This window comes from Rhinolophus ferrumequinum, chromosome 5 (genome assembly GCF_004115265.2).
Source record: "Rhinolophus ferrumequinum isolate MPI-CBG mRhiFer1 chromosome 5, mRhiFer1_v1.p, whole genome shotgun sequence".
Classification (NCBI taxonomy): Eukaryota; Metazoa; Chordata; class Mammalia; order Chiroptera; family Rhinolophidae; genus Rhinolophus; species Rhinolophus ferrumequinum.
The window spans coordinates 86,414,073-86,427,589 of record NC_046288.1 but is presented as its reverse complement, the minus strand read 5'-3'; the positions used below and the strand labels follow the sequence as shown (position 1 = coordinate 86,427,589).

The window sequence follows — 13,517 nt, the reverse complement described above, 5'->3', positions numbered from 1 at the left end:
AGGACCCCTGACTTCCTCCTGCAGGGTGGGCGAGCTGGCCTCCCAGAGCCAAGCGCTGAGTCGTGATGGGTCAGTGCCGTCACCTCCTGATGTCTGCCTCACCTTCAGTACTAAACACTAATCTGCTCGTCGCTTGTAACTTCATAGGCTATTGTAAAAAGTCTGCAAAATTGGTTTCCCTGGTCAGTGTGACTCTGGTGATGGGAACCTTCACTGCATACCAGCCCTCTGGCTGGTTCTTTAAGGCATTACATTGTGTTCTTTTTGTTTCCACGTTCAGATTGTTACATGGCTTGATTTTTGCTCCTATCCCTTACCTTACATTGCGTCTCCTTACCTTTCCTTACTTCCCCCGACTGGCTTTGATTTGTTTGCTGTTGATGTTGCAGGTGGGTTTGGGAGTTACCTCATGGTTTTGCACAGGCTGCCGTTGTTTTCCATGGTTTTCTCTTTGGGGAGACCAGGTGTTGTGGACCCAAATTTAGTCTTAATTTCAGGACTTCCAATACATGCCCTTAGGGTTCTAGAGCAAACCTCGTTTCAAGAGTTTAATGCAGACCATTTACCCCGAAAATGTTCCCAGCTTGCCTTGACCACTCTGGGCACGGAGGCCTAGGGACTGAGCCCGCTTTTGTCAGCAACTTCTAGGAGGAGGAGCTAAACCCACCACGATGGAGTCTGGTGTGCAATGGGCCGCATCCAGCCTCCCGTTAGAGTGGAGCTGACTTACAGTTTCTTATTCTCGTTTTGGTAAAACCCTGCAGTCAGTACAGTGGCAGTTTCTGTGCAGGGCATAGCCTCCCAGGAGGCCCTGCTTTGGGGCCTGCGCAGGTGCCTTTAACGCCCTCTCTCCCGCCCGCCCACCAGACCTGCCGCCGGAGCCCACTTCTGGAGACGACAGTGAAGCCGCCACTTTTAAGCCAACTCTCCCTGACCTGTCCCCTGATGAGCCTTCAGAAGCGCTTGGCTTCCCGACATCGGAGAAGGAGGAAGAGGGCCTTTGTGAAGCCCGTGGCCCTCCAGACCCCCCCAGGTCCCCCACAGTGGCCAGCCCCGAGCCAGCCCCAGCCCAAGTGGCTGAAGAGGCCGCCTCCCCAGCTGCCGATGACCCCGGCAGCGATGGGTCTCCAGGCAAGTCCCCGTCCAAGAAGAAGAAGAAATTCCGCACCCCTTCCTTCCTGAAGAAGAGTAAGAAGAAAGGCGACTGCTGAAGGCCCGTCTCGCACAGATCGATGCCACCACTGTCCCCGATTGTGTCCTGTGTTGTCTTCTTGTGTGATGGAATGCAAACAACCCTCCCTTCCTTGTAGCTAGAGCTCCCCTCCCGCCATGACCAGCCCCATGTGGACAGCGCTAACGTGCGCTCAGGGGCCCTCCCCGGACCCTCAGCCTCAGGTCCTGGGGGAGACCTGGTCCCCACGTCCACCTCCGCACCCTCTCAGCCTGCTCCTCAGTGACGCGCTCTCCCCGGGGCGTTAAGTCATCGGTCTGGCTGGACGGTCAGTCCTGCCGGTCTGCCCTTGACCTTTCTTGCTCTCCTGTCATGAAGTGACCCATGCTGTCTGCTAGGCTCCCCTTGACCCCAAGGCCTCAGGTGACTGAATCAGATGCTTCCTGCTGGCATTACCTGCTCAGTGATCGCACTGTTCATACACAAAGCCTCAGCCCTGTGAAAACACCCGTGTGCCTGCCAGGGGCCCAGGGCACCGTGCCGGCCTTCGAGAGGCACGTTGGGGCTGAGCTGGACACCCAGGCAGACAGGCCTGTGGACACCTTCTGCAACCTATGCACGTCTCACCGATTACCCCGCGGCCAAAACCCGTCAGGCCTCAGCTTCTCACTCACTGCGGTCTCTAGATTCCTGTCATGGGGAAGGTACATCAGGAGGGGGAAGAATCCTTTCTGGACTTTTCTTTCAGCAGATTTGTAGTTCACCCTGTCTTTCTGACTGTGAACGTGAAGGGCCGCTTTTTGCTTTAGTTTTCTCAAGGGCCTGCCGCAGACTGCCGCAGAACAGCAGTCACCTGTGTGTGGGGGCGTTTCACTCCTGAAAAGGATCTACTCTTCCCTTAACTCAGCCGGAGATACCCTGGTTTTGATAAAGGGCAGCTCAAGGCAGAAGTTGGCCCTGGGGGTCCCCCTGACATCGTGCCCCCGTCACTCATGGAGCCCTCGCTTGCTCTCCTGTCCTCACCGGTGTGAATTGTCACTTAACTCAGATCTCTGGAAAAGAGCGTAAAGCTGCTTAGTGGGAACTCGCAGGTGGCCAGATGGACTCCTGAGGTGACTCGTTCTAGGAGCTGCCCGGTGCCAGCCTGAGGAGGTGCGGGCAAGCCTGCCTGTCCCCAAGACAGGCCCCCTGGGCAGGGGGAAGGGCCCATGGTGGACCTGGTGCAAGACGAGGGCTCAGGTCCCACAGACTGGACACCCAGGCAGGGCCTGAGGCTGGCTGCATGGCACCGACCACTGCTTCGAGCTTACTGACAAGCAAGCTGCTTTTCTTCTGTGTTGTTTTGTCGCCAAGGTATGTTCAAGTTCCCACCATCCCCCTGTCCTTCAGTTAACCATGGACTCTTCCTTTGTCCCTTCCTTTTCCCCACATATGCATTGAATTTAATTTTACTTTTGTAGTTTAACTCTTTGTATTACAACATGAAGTATAGTCGCAAATGTGGACACAGGCTTGGGAGGGCAGGCCTGTGTCCGTCTTTCATTGTAACACGTTTTACTCACAAATAAAATTGTTTAAGCAGTTTCCTTGTCTAAACCTGGGAAGCAGTTTTACATTTTAATTCCTTTTCTTTGTCTTTTTAAAATAGAACTTTACAGAAGTTTATCTCATGTCCCAAAAAAGACCCCAAAGCGGGTCTCCCCCCCCTACGTCCTCTCCCCCTGACTCCGGTTCAAGCCGTTGTTTCTCAGTCTAGTTGTGTAGGACGCAGCTCCCTGGCCCATGTTGGTGTTGTGAGCCCTGCGCTCCCCCCAGCTGAGGCAGTCGGTCGGCCGCTCACAGCAGCCCCGTGGCAGCCCAGCTCCAGGGAGAGCCATTCACAATCTTAGCTGTAGAGGGCGCAGCTCCGTGGCCCATGTGGGAATCAAACTGGTGACCTCGGTATTAGGAGCATGGCGATACAACCACCTGAGCCACTGGGCTGGCCCTGTTTCTTTTTTGATGAAACACCATTTGTCGCTTTGGACTGGGAGGACCTTCTAACCCAGTACTGCCCGCCCTGGTGCCAGCTTGTTCCTGCTTGGGGACTGACAGTGGTGGCTGGGGGCTCTGGGCAAGGCCATCTTGACAGCCCCATGTCCTCTACAGTCTGAGCAGACCCTGTAGTCAGCCTGGTTGCGATCTGTGACAGGGACTGCCCAGCAGAGGGGCCCCCGCCCCAGTCTGTAGTGCACACCCCAGGTGTCACCTGGCCGGTGCCGACCCATCTTGGAGGGGCCTGCATCTGACTTCCTCCCCTCGCCATGTGCAGAAGACACAGGCTGGGACGGGCCCTCTGGTCCACAGGCTCGAGAGCCATCCCCCTCTCGCTGCTGCCACTGCTGCCTGGGGGTCTCCCCGGGTGTGGTGAGTGTTGAGGGAAAACGTGCGCTGGAGAAAGGCACTTGGTATAAAATAGCTGCTTTATTTTGTCATTCAGATGCCAGACGGACACCCTGTGTTGCTGGGTGGAAAACCAGCAAATCAAAAACCCGGAAGGTTTTGGAGTCCCTGGCCCCACTCTGCGTGCAGCAGGCAGGGCTGCCCAGGTCCCTGTCACCAGGGAGTGGGGAGAGGAGTGTCAGGCCCCCTGGACATCCCTGGCTTGGGCTCCAGGGGCAAGGGAAGGGTCAGGCCAGCAGTGGGGAGTGGTCCTGGCCCGAGCCTCCCACTTTTCTGCCTCAGCTCCCCCAGCCTGAGGCTGGGCTGGCTCAGCTACTCGGCCTTGTGTGTCTGTGCTGGAGGTCTCAGATTCCGCAGGAGGAGGAAGGGGAGCAGGAAGAGTCCTGAGCACACGGTGAAGCAGGCCGAGGCCCCCGCCAGCCAGTACCCTGGGGAGAGACAGCCTGAGCAGTGACCTGGACCCCCACCCCCACCCCCTACCTAGCAGCGCTAGGATGGGAGGGCTGAGCTGTGGGGTGAAGTGCCCGGAACCGAACAGGCAGGAGCAGACGCAGGCCGCTGCCGGAGGCCTGCACCAGGAGCCAGCAGCCCCCCTGGGGCCTGGCCACCAAGGGTGCACAGTGTGCCCCAAGTGCTGTCCAATCGCCCTCACCTGAGGCGGCCACCATGGGCCCCACCGCTCTGGCCAGGGCACCCAGACTCCGAAGCGTGCCCATGACTGTGCCCTTTTGCCCAGGTGAACCTGTACGGGAGGGGACAGAACATCAGGTGCCAGCCAGCCTCCCACCTGGGACGGCCTCAGTCAAAAGAAAAGGGCTTCTCACCATAGCCGGCGACCACGGAAGACAGGCAGGGCACCACGACAGCAGCAGCTGGCAGGGAACATCAGGGAGGCGCCCGTCAGCCCAGAGGAGAGCCAGCGGGCTTGGGAGCTGGAGGGATTCGCAGCCACCAGCCCGCCCCCTACTGCGCCCCTCGCCCTGGCAGGGCTCACTCACCGAAGGAGTAGAGCAGCAGCCCCAGGCCCAGCACGGGCAGCGTGTGTCCCCAGCCGATGAGGAGGAAGGCGGGAACCAGCAACAGGATGGCCTGTGGGCGGGCACAGCCGGACCTTAGGACCTACCCCTATTGCTCCAGCAGAGCCCAGCATACCGCCTGCCCCCCACTTCCTGGGGAGCCTCCATACCCGTTTCACAGCTGCAATTTCCCGGCCAGGGCTGATCCGCCGGGCGTAGGCGCCCTGGATGGTGGCCATGGTGAGGCCGATGAAGAAAAACATCTTTCCCTGCTGCAGGCTGAGGGGGGTGGCCCTTAGCGCCCAGCCCCGCTGGCCAGCTGCCCACCCCTGCTCCAACACGCCAAGCCAGGGAGCCCAGGAGACAATCAACGCCCATCCCAGTTTCCTGGGCTGGGCCCCAGGGGATGGGCCTGGGCAGGAGCCAGTCCTGGAGTGGGGGGTCCCCAGGCAGGGTCCTTCAAGGGGCCCACGTTCCCACCTGCTGAACTGAAAGCGCTGGTGCGCAAGGAAGCTCAGTGTGTACTCCAGGCCCGAGAACAGGAAGAGGTAGAGGAAGTAGACCAGGCCGAGGCGGCGTAGGTGGCCGAGCCCTGGAGCAGCAGGAGGGTGAGATGTGAGGGTCCATAGCTCCACGCAGCCCGGCCCACCCTCGGGAGGGGCCATGCCTTACTTTCTCCAGAGGGTGGGTCCTGGCCCCGGGCCACTGCTGAGAAGCGGAGCAGGGCCAGGGGGCTGAGCAGGTCGGCAGCAGCTCGGAACCCCAGGCTGATGGAGGGCGCCTAGAGGGGGCAGAACTGGAGAGGCCTGCTGGGGGGCTGGAGGCTCCCCTGGCAGGCTGGGGGCAGGTGTGACCTGAACCTGCTTGGCACCTGCACCCTGCAGGGCCCCAGCCAGCCTTGCCTTCAGTCAACCTGCCAGGCTAGAGGACAGCAGGAGAGGACAGCCCAGCCTGCCTGGCACCTGGAAGTGGCACACAGGATGGGCATCCTTACACACCCATGGGACTGAGCCCCCAGCCTGGGACCTATCAGTAGTTTCTGCGTCCCACCTTACCCGCTTCTCCGGGGGCAGCGTCTCTGGCAGGAAGCAGAAGAGGAACAGCAGGTCAGAGACTGCGAAGAGCAGGGCCAGCCAGGGCGCCGTCTCCATAGGCAGGGACGCGCCCAGCATGGGACCCAGCGTGAAGCCCAGCGAGAAGGCCACCCCGATGACTGCCTGCGGAGGAGGCTGCCTGAGCCGGGAGGGAGACCTGAGCCCTGGAGGCCCCCGGCCTCTCATCCCCGTGTGTGCACTCACCATGCCTCGGCTGCGGGCCGGAGGTGAGCCCAGGTCGGCGACGATGGCTGTGGAGAGGCTGACATTCCCCTTGCTGATGCCACCGATCACTCTGGATGCCAGGAAGGCCGCGAAGCTCTCCGAGGCAGCCCACACAGCGTACGAGGCGGCCAGACCTGCCTGCGTCAGGGCAGGGCCAAGGGGCAGGCACGGTCACTTGAAGCCGGGAGAGGCCCAGAGGCTGGGCCAGCAAAGCCAGCAACACCCCTGGGATCCTGCCCTGTTCTGGGACAGCCAAGGGCCACTTGTGTTCCCATTGTCCCGTGGGTGCAGGAGCAGCTGCAGGACAGCCTGGCTTAGACACAGGAGCTACCGCACCATCAAGCACCACCCCCAGGGGGCCAATGAGGGACCCACAGCTGACCCCGTGCTCCCCAGAGAGCTGCTGGCTGGGCAGGAGAAGGCTGTATGCTCCCGCCCTGCCCGCGGCCTGTGGGCACCCATACCAGGGACAGCAGCATCATTGGGCGCCTTCCCAGGCAGTCTGAGATGGCTCCCGTGAGCGGTGCTGTGAGGAACTGCAAGACGGAGAAGACCGAGCCAATCAGACCTGGAAGACAGAGGTCATGGTCACCACACCTCACGCTCAGTCCCCAAGGGTCTGCTCACACTGGCCCGGTACTCCCAGGCCATGGACCTCAAACGGAAGTGGCTCCGACACAGTGGATGGACACTCAGTCAGCAGAGAGGAAGCACAAAGGCGTGGATAAGGACCTGGCATTGACAGGAACCCAGGGAAGGAGGAGGGAAGGGACTAGGAAGATAGGACGCTAGGGGCCTCCAGCGTGGGGCTCAGGGCCATACCTCCAAACAGGACACTGTTGTACCTCTTCTCCTCTGGCATCCCGATGGCTGCAGCAAACCAGTCCACCCCTCGCTGCCACGAGCCATAGAGTGGGTCCTGGGGGACAAGGTAAGGTGACAAGGGCTGGGGAAGTCCCTGACGGGCCAAGGGCAGTGGGCAGCCACCGTGGGGGTCAGGGGCATCAGGACACGGGGGGGGGGGGGGCTCACGCGGGCTCGGCCATGGCTCTCCAGCAGGCCAGGCAGCAGGGGAAGCAGCAGAGTGAAGGCCAGCAGGTCTAGCAGGAGGCCGAGGAAGACCACAGTGACCACGCGCGCCTCAGACGCCAGCTGCTGGCGGATGGGTGGGCGCGGAGTGCAGCTCCCGCCGGCTCCCCAACCCATGATGGGGGCGCTCCGATCTGGCCTGCTGGGGGTGTGGTGGGTCTGCATGAGGGCACCCCTGGGTACCCCAGCCCCAGATGCCTACCCTACCACGGGGAAAACAGTCCCCAGCTACCGTCATGCCCCAACCAGCTAAGCGAGCACTCCGTCACACAACACGAGGGTCCCTCTGTGCACCCTCTCTCTGACCACCAGCAGGAAACTCAGGCTGCGGGGATTGCGCAAGGAAACCACAGCCACCAAGGCCAACCGTCCCAAGGGGCCGGGGTGGGGGCATCGCGGCCCCAGGCAGCACCCCACCCCACACAGCCACCCCACGTCGTCCTGCGCAGCTGGCAGGGAAACTGAGGCCCGGTGGAGGGCGGGACCTCTGCGGACTCGGGGGGCATCCCCGAGCACCGAGGAACACAACCCAAGCCAGTCCCGTACCCGGGCTCGCCTGCTGGGCGGGGTCGCGAACGCACACTGGACGCTGGAGGCCCCTCCGGGAACCACGCGCCCTGCTCCGCCCCGAATCTGGTGCGGCCGATGGACTGACGGATGGATGGATAGAGGGACGCGGAAGGGACCGCCTGGCAGGCTGCCGGCGGCAGGGCGGGCGCCCAGCTCACGCCACGCCCCCGGAAGTGGCGTCTGCCGCTCTCCCTCTTCCTGCCGGAGCGGTCTCAGCCCACAGTCGGGCGCGGCAGACAGGCCTTCGGTTCTCCTGTTCCACCCCGCCTCCCGGGCCCCAGGCCTCTGCTGGGTGGTGGCGCCCCTGCGAGGCTCCAGGCTACGTCCAGGACGGGGTCTAGCAGCAGCGTCCGGCGAGTCGTGGACCTATTTCTGCAGGGCCGATGCGTCCCGAGACCCCTTTCAAGGGTCGCTGGGGACGGGGTGGAGGTCTCCTGCCACCCATCCCGCAGTTGCTGAAATCTGGCGCTGGAGGGGGCGGGTTCACAACCGAATGTGTTGACAGGCCACATTCGCATTTGCCCCCCAACCCCTGCCCGACGGGGACGACCCTCTCTCTCCAAGGACCTCTTGGCCTTGGGTCCTCTACCCTCCAGGGCTGTACGGTGGGGTCCATCCCTGGGATCCTCCTTGCACCCTCCACTGCCAGTTTGGGTGCCTTACCACAGGCTGTCATCCACCAATACAGCAGCCCCAGCCGGGGGCTGGCAGCGTGTGGTTTTGATCACACAGGAGACTCTGGGTTGGACTGTTTCTTCTGCTTGTGGGGCTGAGCCTGAAGTCCCAGGCAGGTGGAAAGAGGGACCTGAGGTCAGGAACAGAGACCACTCCACAGGCTCGAGCTGCCATGTGGGCCGCTCCTCCCGGGGTCACGGGAAGGAGCTGTTGCTTTCCTTGGGGCACACTCATACCTGGCCCAGGGCCAGAGTAGGAGACCCCAGAGCAGCTGAAGGAGCTCTGGACATCAGCACCTGGCCAGCACCACCTTCACTACCCTTGCATCTTCTAAAATTCATGCCACTCTGGCCAACCCTAACCGGAAACTAATGGGGAAGGCAGTTCTAGGAAATGAAGTTCACCTTCCAAGGAGACGTGTGAGCAAGCCCTGGTCAGCTTGGCGGCCACACCCCCTCTTTATACCACAACCAGAGGAAAACCCACCCGCTCTCTCCCCAAAGAAGACTCGACGTCTCTTTTCCATGCTTGGGTGATGTTCATTTTCTCCCAGGTGAGCCATGCACCCCTTTTAGTAGCCTGTAACTTGAGATGGAAGATTTACTTCGTTAACACTTCTTACATTAGATGGTAGAGGAATGGCAGAGGGGAAGGAAGAGGGTTGGATAATACATACGCATATGCATTCGGACCGCAATGCTAACAGTCCTGCTCTAGGCACCTAATGGTCTTTCACTTCCCACAGCCCACACCAGACTTTGGGGCCTGACAGAACACACGCAGATGGTCCTTCGTTCTTTTTATTTTATTTTATTAGTTTCAGGTGTACAAAACAACATAATGATTAGACATTTACACCCCTCACAAAGTGATAGCCCCCCCAAGTCTACTACCCCTCTGACATCGTATATAGGTGCTACAATTCCATTGACTCTATTCCCTAAGCTGTACTTTATGTCCTGTGAATATGAATACACACACAGGTGTACACACACACACACACACACACACACACACACACACGAGTATATTGGAGTTGACATTCACTATTATTCTACTTCAGCTTCAGGTGTACAGTGCATCTACACAGTCTATGAAGTGATCCCCCCGATAAGTCCAGTACCCATCTGGCACCCCACATAATCTGTACAACATTGTTGATTATATTCCCCAAACTGTATTTCACATCCCCGTGACTATTTTGTGACTACCAATTTGTACTTTCTAATCCCTTCACCTTCTCCCAATCCCCTAATCCCATCTAGCAACCATCAGTTTTTTTCTCTGTATCTCTGAGTCTATTTCTGTTTTGTTTGCTCATTTATTCTGTTCTTTAAATTCCACATATAAGTGAGATCATATGGTATTTGTATCTCTGTCTGACTTATTTCACTTAGCATAATAGGGTATTGCAAATGGTAAGATTTCATTCTTTCATTCTTTTTTATGGCAGAATAATACTCCACTGTATGAATGTACCACAATTTCTTTATCCAATCATCTATTGATGGGTATTTCGGTTTCCATATTTCGGCTATTGTGACTAGAGCTGCAGTAAACATAGGGGTTTACCATATATATATATATATATATATATATATATATATATATATATATGCATACACACATATACACACACACACATACATATATATATACACATATATACATACATATATATGTATGTGTGTGTATATATATATATATACACAAACACACACATATATATATATATATATATATTTTTTTTTTACACACATATACATGTTTTCAAATTAGTGTTTTGGATTTCTTTGGATAAATACCCAGGAGTGGAATTGCTGCATCGTAAGGTAGGTTCTATTTTTAGTTTTTTGAGGAACCTCCATACAATTTTCCATAGAGGCTGCACCAATTTGCAATCCCAACAGTGAAGGAGGGTTCCCTTTTCTCCACAGGCTCGCCAACACTTGTTGTCTGTTGATTTATTGGTGATAGTTATTCTGACAGGTGTGAGGTGGTATCTCATTGTGGTTTTTATTTGCATTTCTCTAATGATTAGTGATATTGAGAATTTTTTCATATGTCTATTGGCCATTTGTATCTCCTCTTTGGAGAAATGTCTCTTCATGTCCTCTGCCCATTTTTAAGTTGCATTGTTTGTTTTTTGTTGTTGAGTTGTATGAGTTTTTTTTAAAATAAATTTTGGATATTAGATGTATCATTGGCAAATATCTTCTCCCATTCAGTAGGATGTCTTTTTGTTTTGTTGATGGTTTCCTTTGCTGTGAAAAAACTTTTTAGTTTGATGTAGTCCTATTTGTTTATTTTTTTTCTTTTGTTTCCCTTGCCTGAGGGAATATATCAGTAAAAATATTACTAAGGATAATGTCTGAGAGTTTATTTCCTATATTTTCTTCTAGGAGTTTTATGGTTTGGGGGCTTACATTTAAGTCTTTAATCCATTTTGAGTGGTCCAGTTTCATTTTTTGTATCTGTCCAGTTTTCCCAGCACCATTTATTAAATAGACTGTCATTACCCTAATGTAAATTCTTGCTTCCTTTGTCATAGATTAAATGACCATATAGGCATGGATTTATTTCTGGGCTTTCTATTCTGTTCCATTGACCTATGTGTCTATTTTTATGCCCATACCATGCTGTTTTGATTACTATTGCCTTGTAGGTAGCATGATACATCCGCTTTATTCTTTTGTTTTATTGGGGAATATTGAGGAACAGTGTGTTCCTCCAGGGCCTATCAACTCCAAATTGTTGTCCTTCAACCTAGTTGTGGAGGGTGCAGCTCAGCTCCAAGTCCAGTTGCCATTTTCAATCTTCAGCTGCAGGGGGCTCAGCCCACCATCCCATGCAGGAATTGAACCGACCACCTTGTTGTTGAGAGCTCGCGCGATAACCAACTGAGCCATCTGGCCGCCCCTCTGGAAGCTCAGCAGCAGCTCGTTGCCTTCAGTCTAGTTGTAGAGGGCACAGCTCACTGGCCCATGTGGGAATTGAACCGGCAACCCTATTGTTCAGACCTTGCGCTCTAACCAACTGAGCCATCCGGCTGCCCCCCGCTTTATTCTTATTTCACAGGATTGCCATGGCTATTTGGGGTACTTCATGGTTCATATGAATTTTAGGATTATTTGTTCTAGTTATGTGAAAAATGTGATTGGTATTTTGATAGGAATTGCATTGAATCTATATATTGCTTTGGGTAGTATAGACATTTTAACTCTATTAATTCTTCTGATCCATGAGCATGGTATATGTTTCCATTTATTTGTATCTTCCTTAACTTCTCTCTTCAATGTCTTACAGTTTTCTAAGTAGAGGTCTTTTACTTCCTTGGTTAAATTTCCTGCTAAATATTTTATTTTATTTTATTGATGCAATTGTAAATGGGATTGTTTTCTTAATTTCTCTTTCTGATACTTCAATATTGGTGTATAAAAATACAACTGATTTCTGAATATTAATTTTGTATTCGGCTACTTTACTAAATTCATTTATCAGTTCTAATAGTTTTTTTGGTGGAATCTTTGGGAGTCTTTCTATATAGTATCATGTCATCTGCAAATAATGATAATTTTACCTCCTTTCCAATTTGGATGCCTTTTGTTTTTCTTTTCTGATTGCTGTGGGTAGAACTTCCAGTATTATGCTGAATAAAAATGGTGAAAGTGGGCATCCATGTCTTGTTCCTGATCTTAAGGAAAATGCTCTTAGCTTTTCCTATTGAGTATATTAGCTGTGGGTTTGTCATATGTGGCCTTTATTATGTTGAGATATGTTTCCTCTATTCCCACTTTGCTGAGAGTTTTTTGCTTTTTGTTTTTGTTTTCGTTTTTCCCTTCTTCCGCCTTCCCCTCCCCCATTCCGAGTCAGGCCGTTGTTTCTCAGTCTAGTTGTGTAGGACACAGCTCCCTGGCCCATGCTAGTGGTGTTATGAGCCTTGCGGTCCCCCTGGCTGAGGCAGTTGGTCACCGGTCGTTGGTCGGGAGCTCACAGCAGCTCTTGCCGCTGCTGGCCGCTCGCGCTGGCCACTGGCCACTCATGGCAGTACACGGTTGTCCACGGCAGCACACAGCAGCCCATGGCAGCACACGGCAGCCCATGGCCGCTCACGTTGGCTGCCAGCCGCTCACGCTGGCCACTGGCTGCTCATGCAGCACACGGTAGTCCACGGCAGCACACAGCAGCCCACGGTCCCTCACGCTGGCTGCCAGCCACTCACACTGGCCACCGTCCGCTCCTGGCAGCACACGGTAGCCCATGGCAGTACACAGCAGACTGCGCCGACGTCTGGCAGCTCACTGCAGCCCAGCTCCAGGGAGAGCCATTGTTCACAATCTTAACTGTAGAGGGCGCAGCTCACGGGCCCATGTGGTAATCGAACCGGCAACCTTGGCGTTAGGAGCATGGCGCTCCTAACCTGAGTGACCGGGCCAGCCCCTGTTTTTCGTTTTTTATGGATGCTGGATTTTGTCAAATGCTTTTTCTACATCTATTGATATGACCATGATTTTTATTTTTCATTCTGTTTATGTGGTGTATCACATTAACTGATTTATGGATATTGAACCAACTTTGCATACCAGGAATGAATCCCACTTGATCCTGGTGTATAATCTTTTTAATGTATTGCCGAATTCAGTTTGCTAATATTTTATTGAGGATATTTGCATCTATGTTCATTAGGGACATATAGTTTTCTTTTTTTGTAATGTCTTTGTCTGGTTTTGGGATCAAGGTAATGATGGCCTCATAAAATGAGCTTGGGAGCTTTTCCTCCTCCCGGATTTTTTGGAATAGTTTGAGGAGAATACGTGTTAATTATTTTTTTGGATGTTTGGTAAAATTCACCTGTGAAGACATCTAATCACCAGTCTGTTCAGATTTTCTGTTTCTCTGTGAATCAGCCTTGGAAGATTCTATGTTTCTAGGAATTTATCCATTTGTCCAGATTGTCTAATTTGTTGGCATTGGTTGCTCATAACATTTTCTTAATTTTTTTTTTGTATTTCTGTGGTGTTGGTTGTCACTTCTCTTTCATTTCTGATTCTATTTATTTGGGGTCCTTTTTCTTTTTTTCTTGATGAGTCTAGTTATAGGTTTGTCAATTTTGTTTATCATTTCAAAAAATCAGCTCTTGGTTTCATTGATCTTTTGTATTTTTTTGTTTGTTTTTGGTCTCTATTTCATTTATTTCCACTCTGATCTTTATTATTTCCTTCCTTGTACCCACTT

General features: G+C 53.8%; 2 protein-coding genes across 12 annotated transcripts in view; one reads left to right on the top strand and one right to left on the bottom strand.

Moving 5' to 3' along the window:
• ADD1 (adducin 1) overlaps nucleotides 1-2,767 on the top strand; it is an 88,030-nt gene extending 85,263 nt beyond the window's left edge. For 5 of the 6 annotated variants that reach the window (XM_033105423.1, XM_033105427.1, XM_033105425.1 and 2 more), the window contains one exon: nucleotides 868-2,767. In XM_033105423.1, coding sequence (XP_032961314.1) covers nucleotides 868-1,211 — 344 coding nt within the window. In that variant the 3' untranslated portion in view covers nucleotides 1,212-2,767. The remainder of the gene's footprint in view (nucleotides 1-867) is intronic. The other variant, XM_033105429.1, reaches the window with a different exon arrangement.
• An 847-nt stretch (nucleotides 2,768-3,614) lies between these two features.
• On the bottom strand, nucleotides 3,615-7,800 carry MFSD10 (major facilitator superfamily domain containing 10). Of its 6 annotated transcripts, XM_033106817.1 has the most exons (13): nucleotides 7,584-7,795; nucleotides 6,981-7,176; nucleotides 6,771-6,867; nucleotides 6,413-6,516; nucleotides 5,928-6,086; nucleotides 5,685-5,846; nucleotides 5,302-5,410; nucleotides 5,110-5,221; nucleotides 4,800-4,908; nucleotides 4,612-4,702; nucleotides 4,438-4,485; nucleotides 4,266-4,355; nucleotides 3,615-4,041 (listed from the first exon to the last, which is right to left on the bottom strand). In XM_033106817.1, exons 2-13 carry the CDS (start codon nucleotides 7,152-7,154, stop codon nucleotides 3,926-3,928), a joined length of 1,371 nt encoding a protein of 456 aa, XP_032962708.1. In that variant the 5' UTR covers nucleotides 7,155-7,176; nucleotides 7,584-7,795; the 3' UTR covers nucleotides 3,615-3,925. The 6 variants fall into 6 exon arrangements, with proteins under 6 accessions (XP_032962708.1, XP_032962704.1, XP_032962702.1 ...); XM_033106813.1 differs by having other exon boundaries at nucleotides 3,615-4,355; nucleotides 6,981-7,179; nucleotides 7,584-7,800; XM_033106811.1 differs by having other exon boundaries at nucleotides 3,615-4,355; nucleotides 7,584-7,799.
• Between the last annotated feature and the right edge of the window lie 5,717 nt (nucleotides 7,801-13,517).

Bases quoted from the DNA above. Each gene is read 5' to 3' on its own strand.
- MFSD10 (XM_033106813.1), bottom strand. From the start codon at position 7,154: ATGGGTTGGGGAGCCGGCGGGAGCTGCACTCCGCGCCCACCCATCCGC. The intron at 6,868-6,980 runs GTGAGCCCCCCC...CTTGTCCCCCAG, and splicing joins AGAGCCATGGCCGAGCCCGC to GACCCACTCTATGGCTCGTG. The intron at 4,703-4,799 runs GTATGGAGGCTC...GCCCGCCCACAG, and splicing joins AAATTGCAGCTGTGAAACGG to GCCATCCTGTTGCTGGTTCC.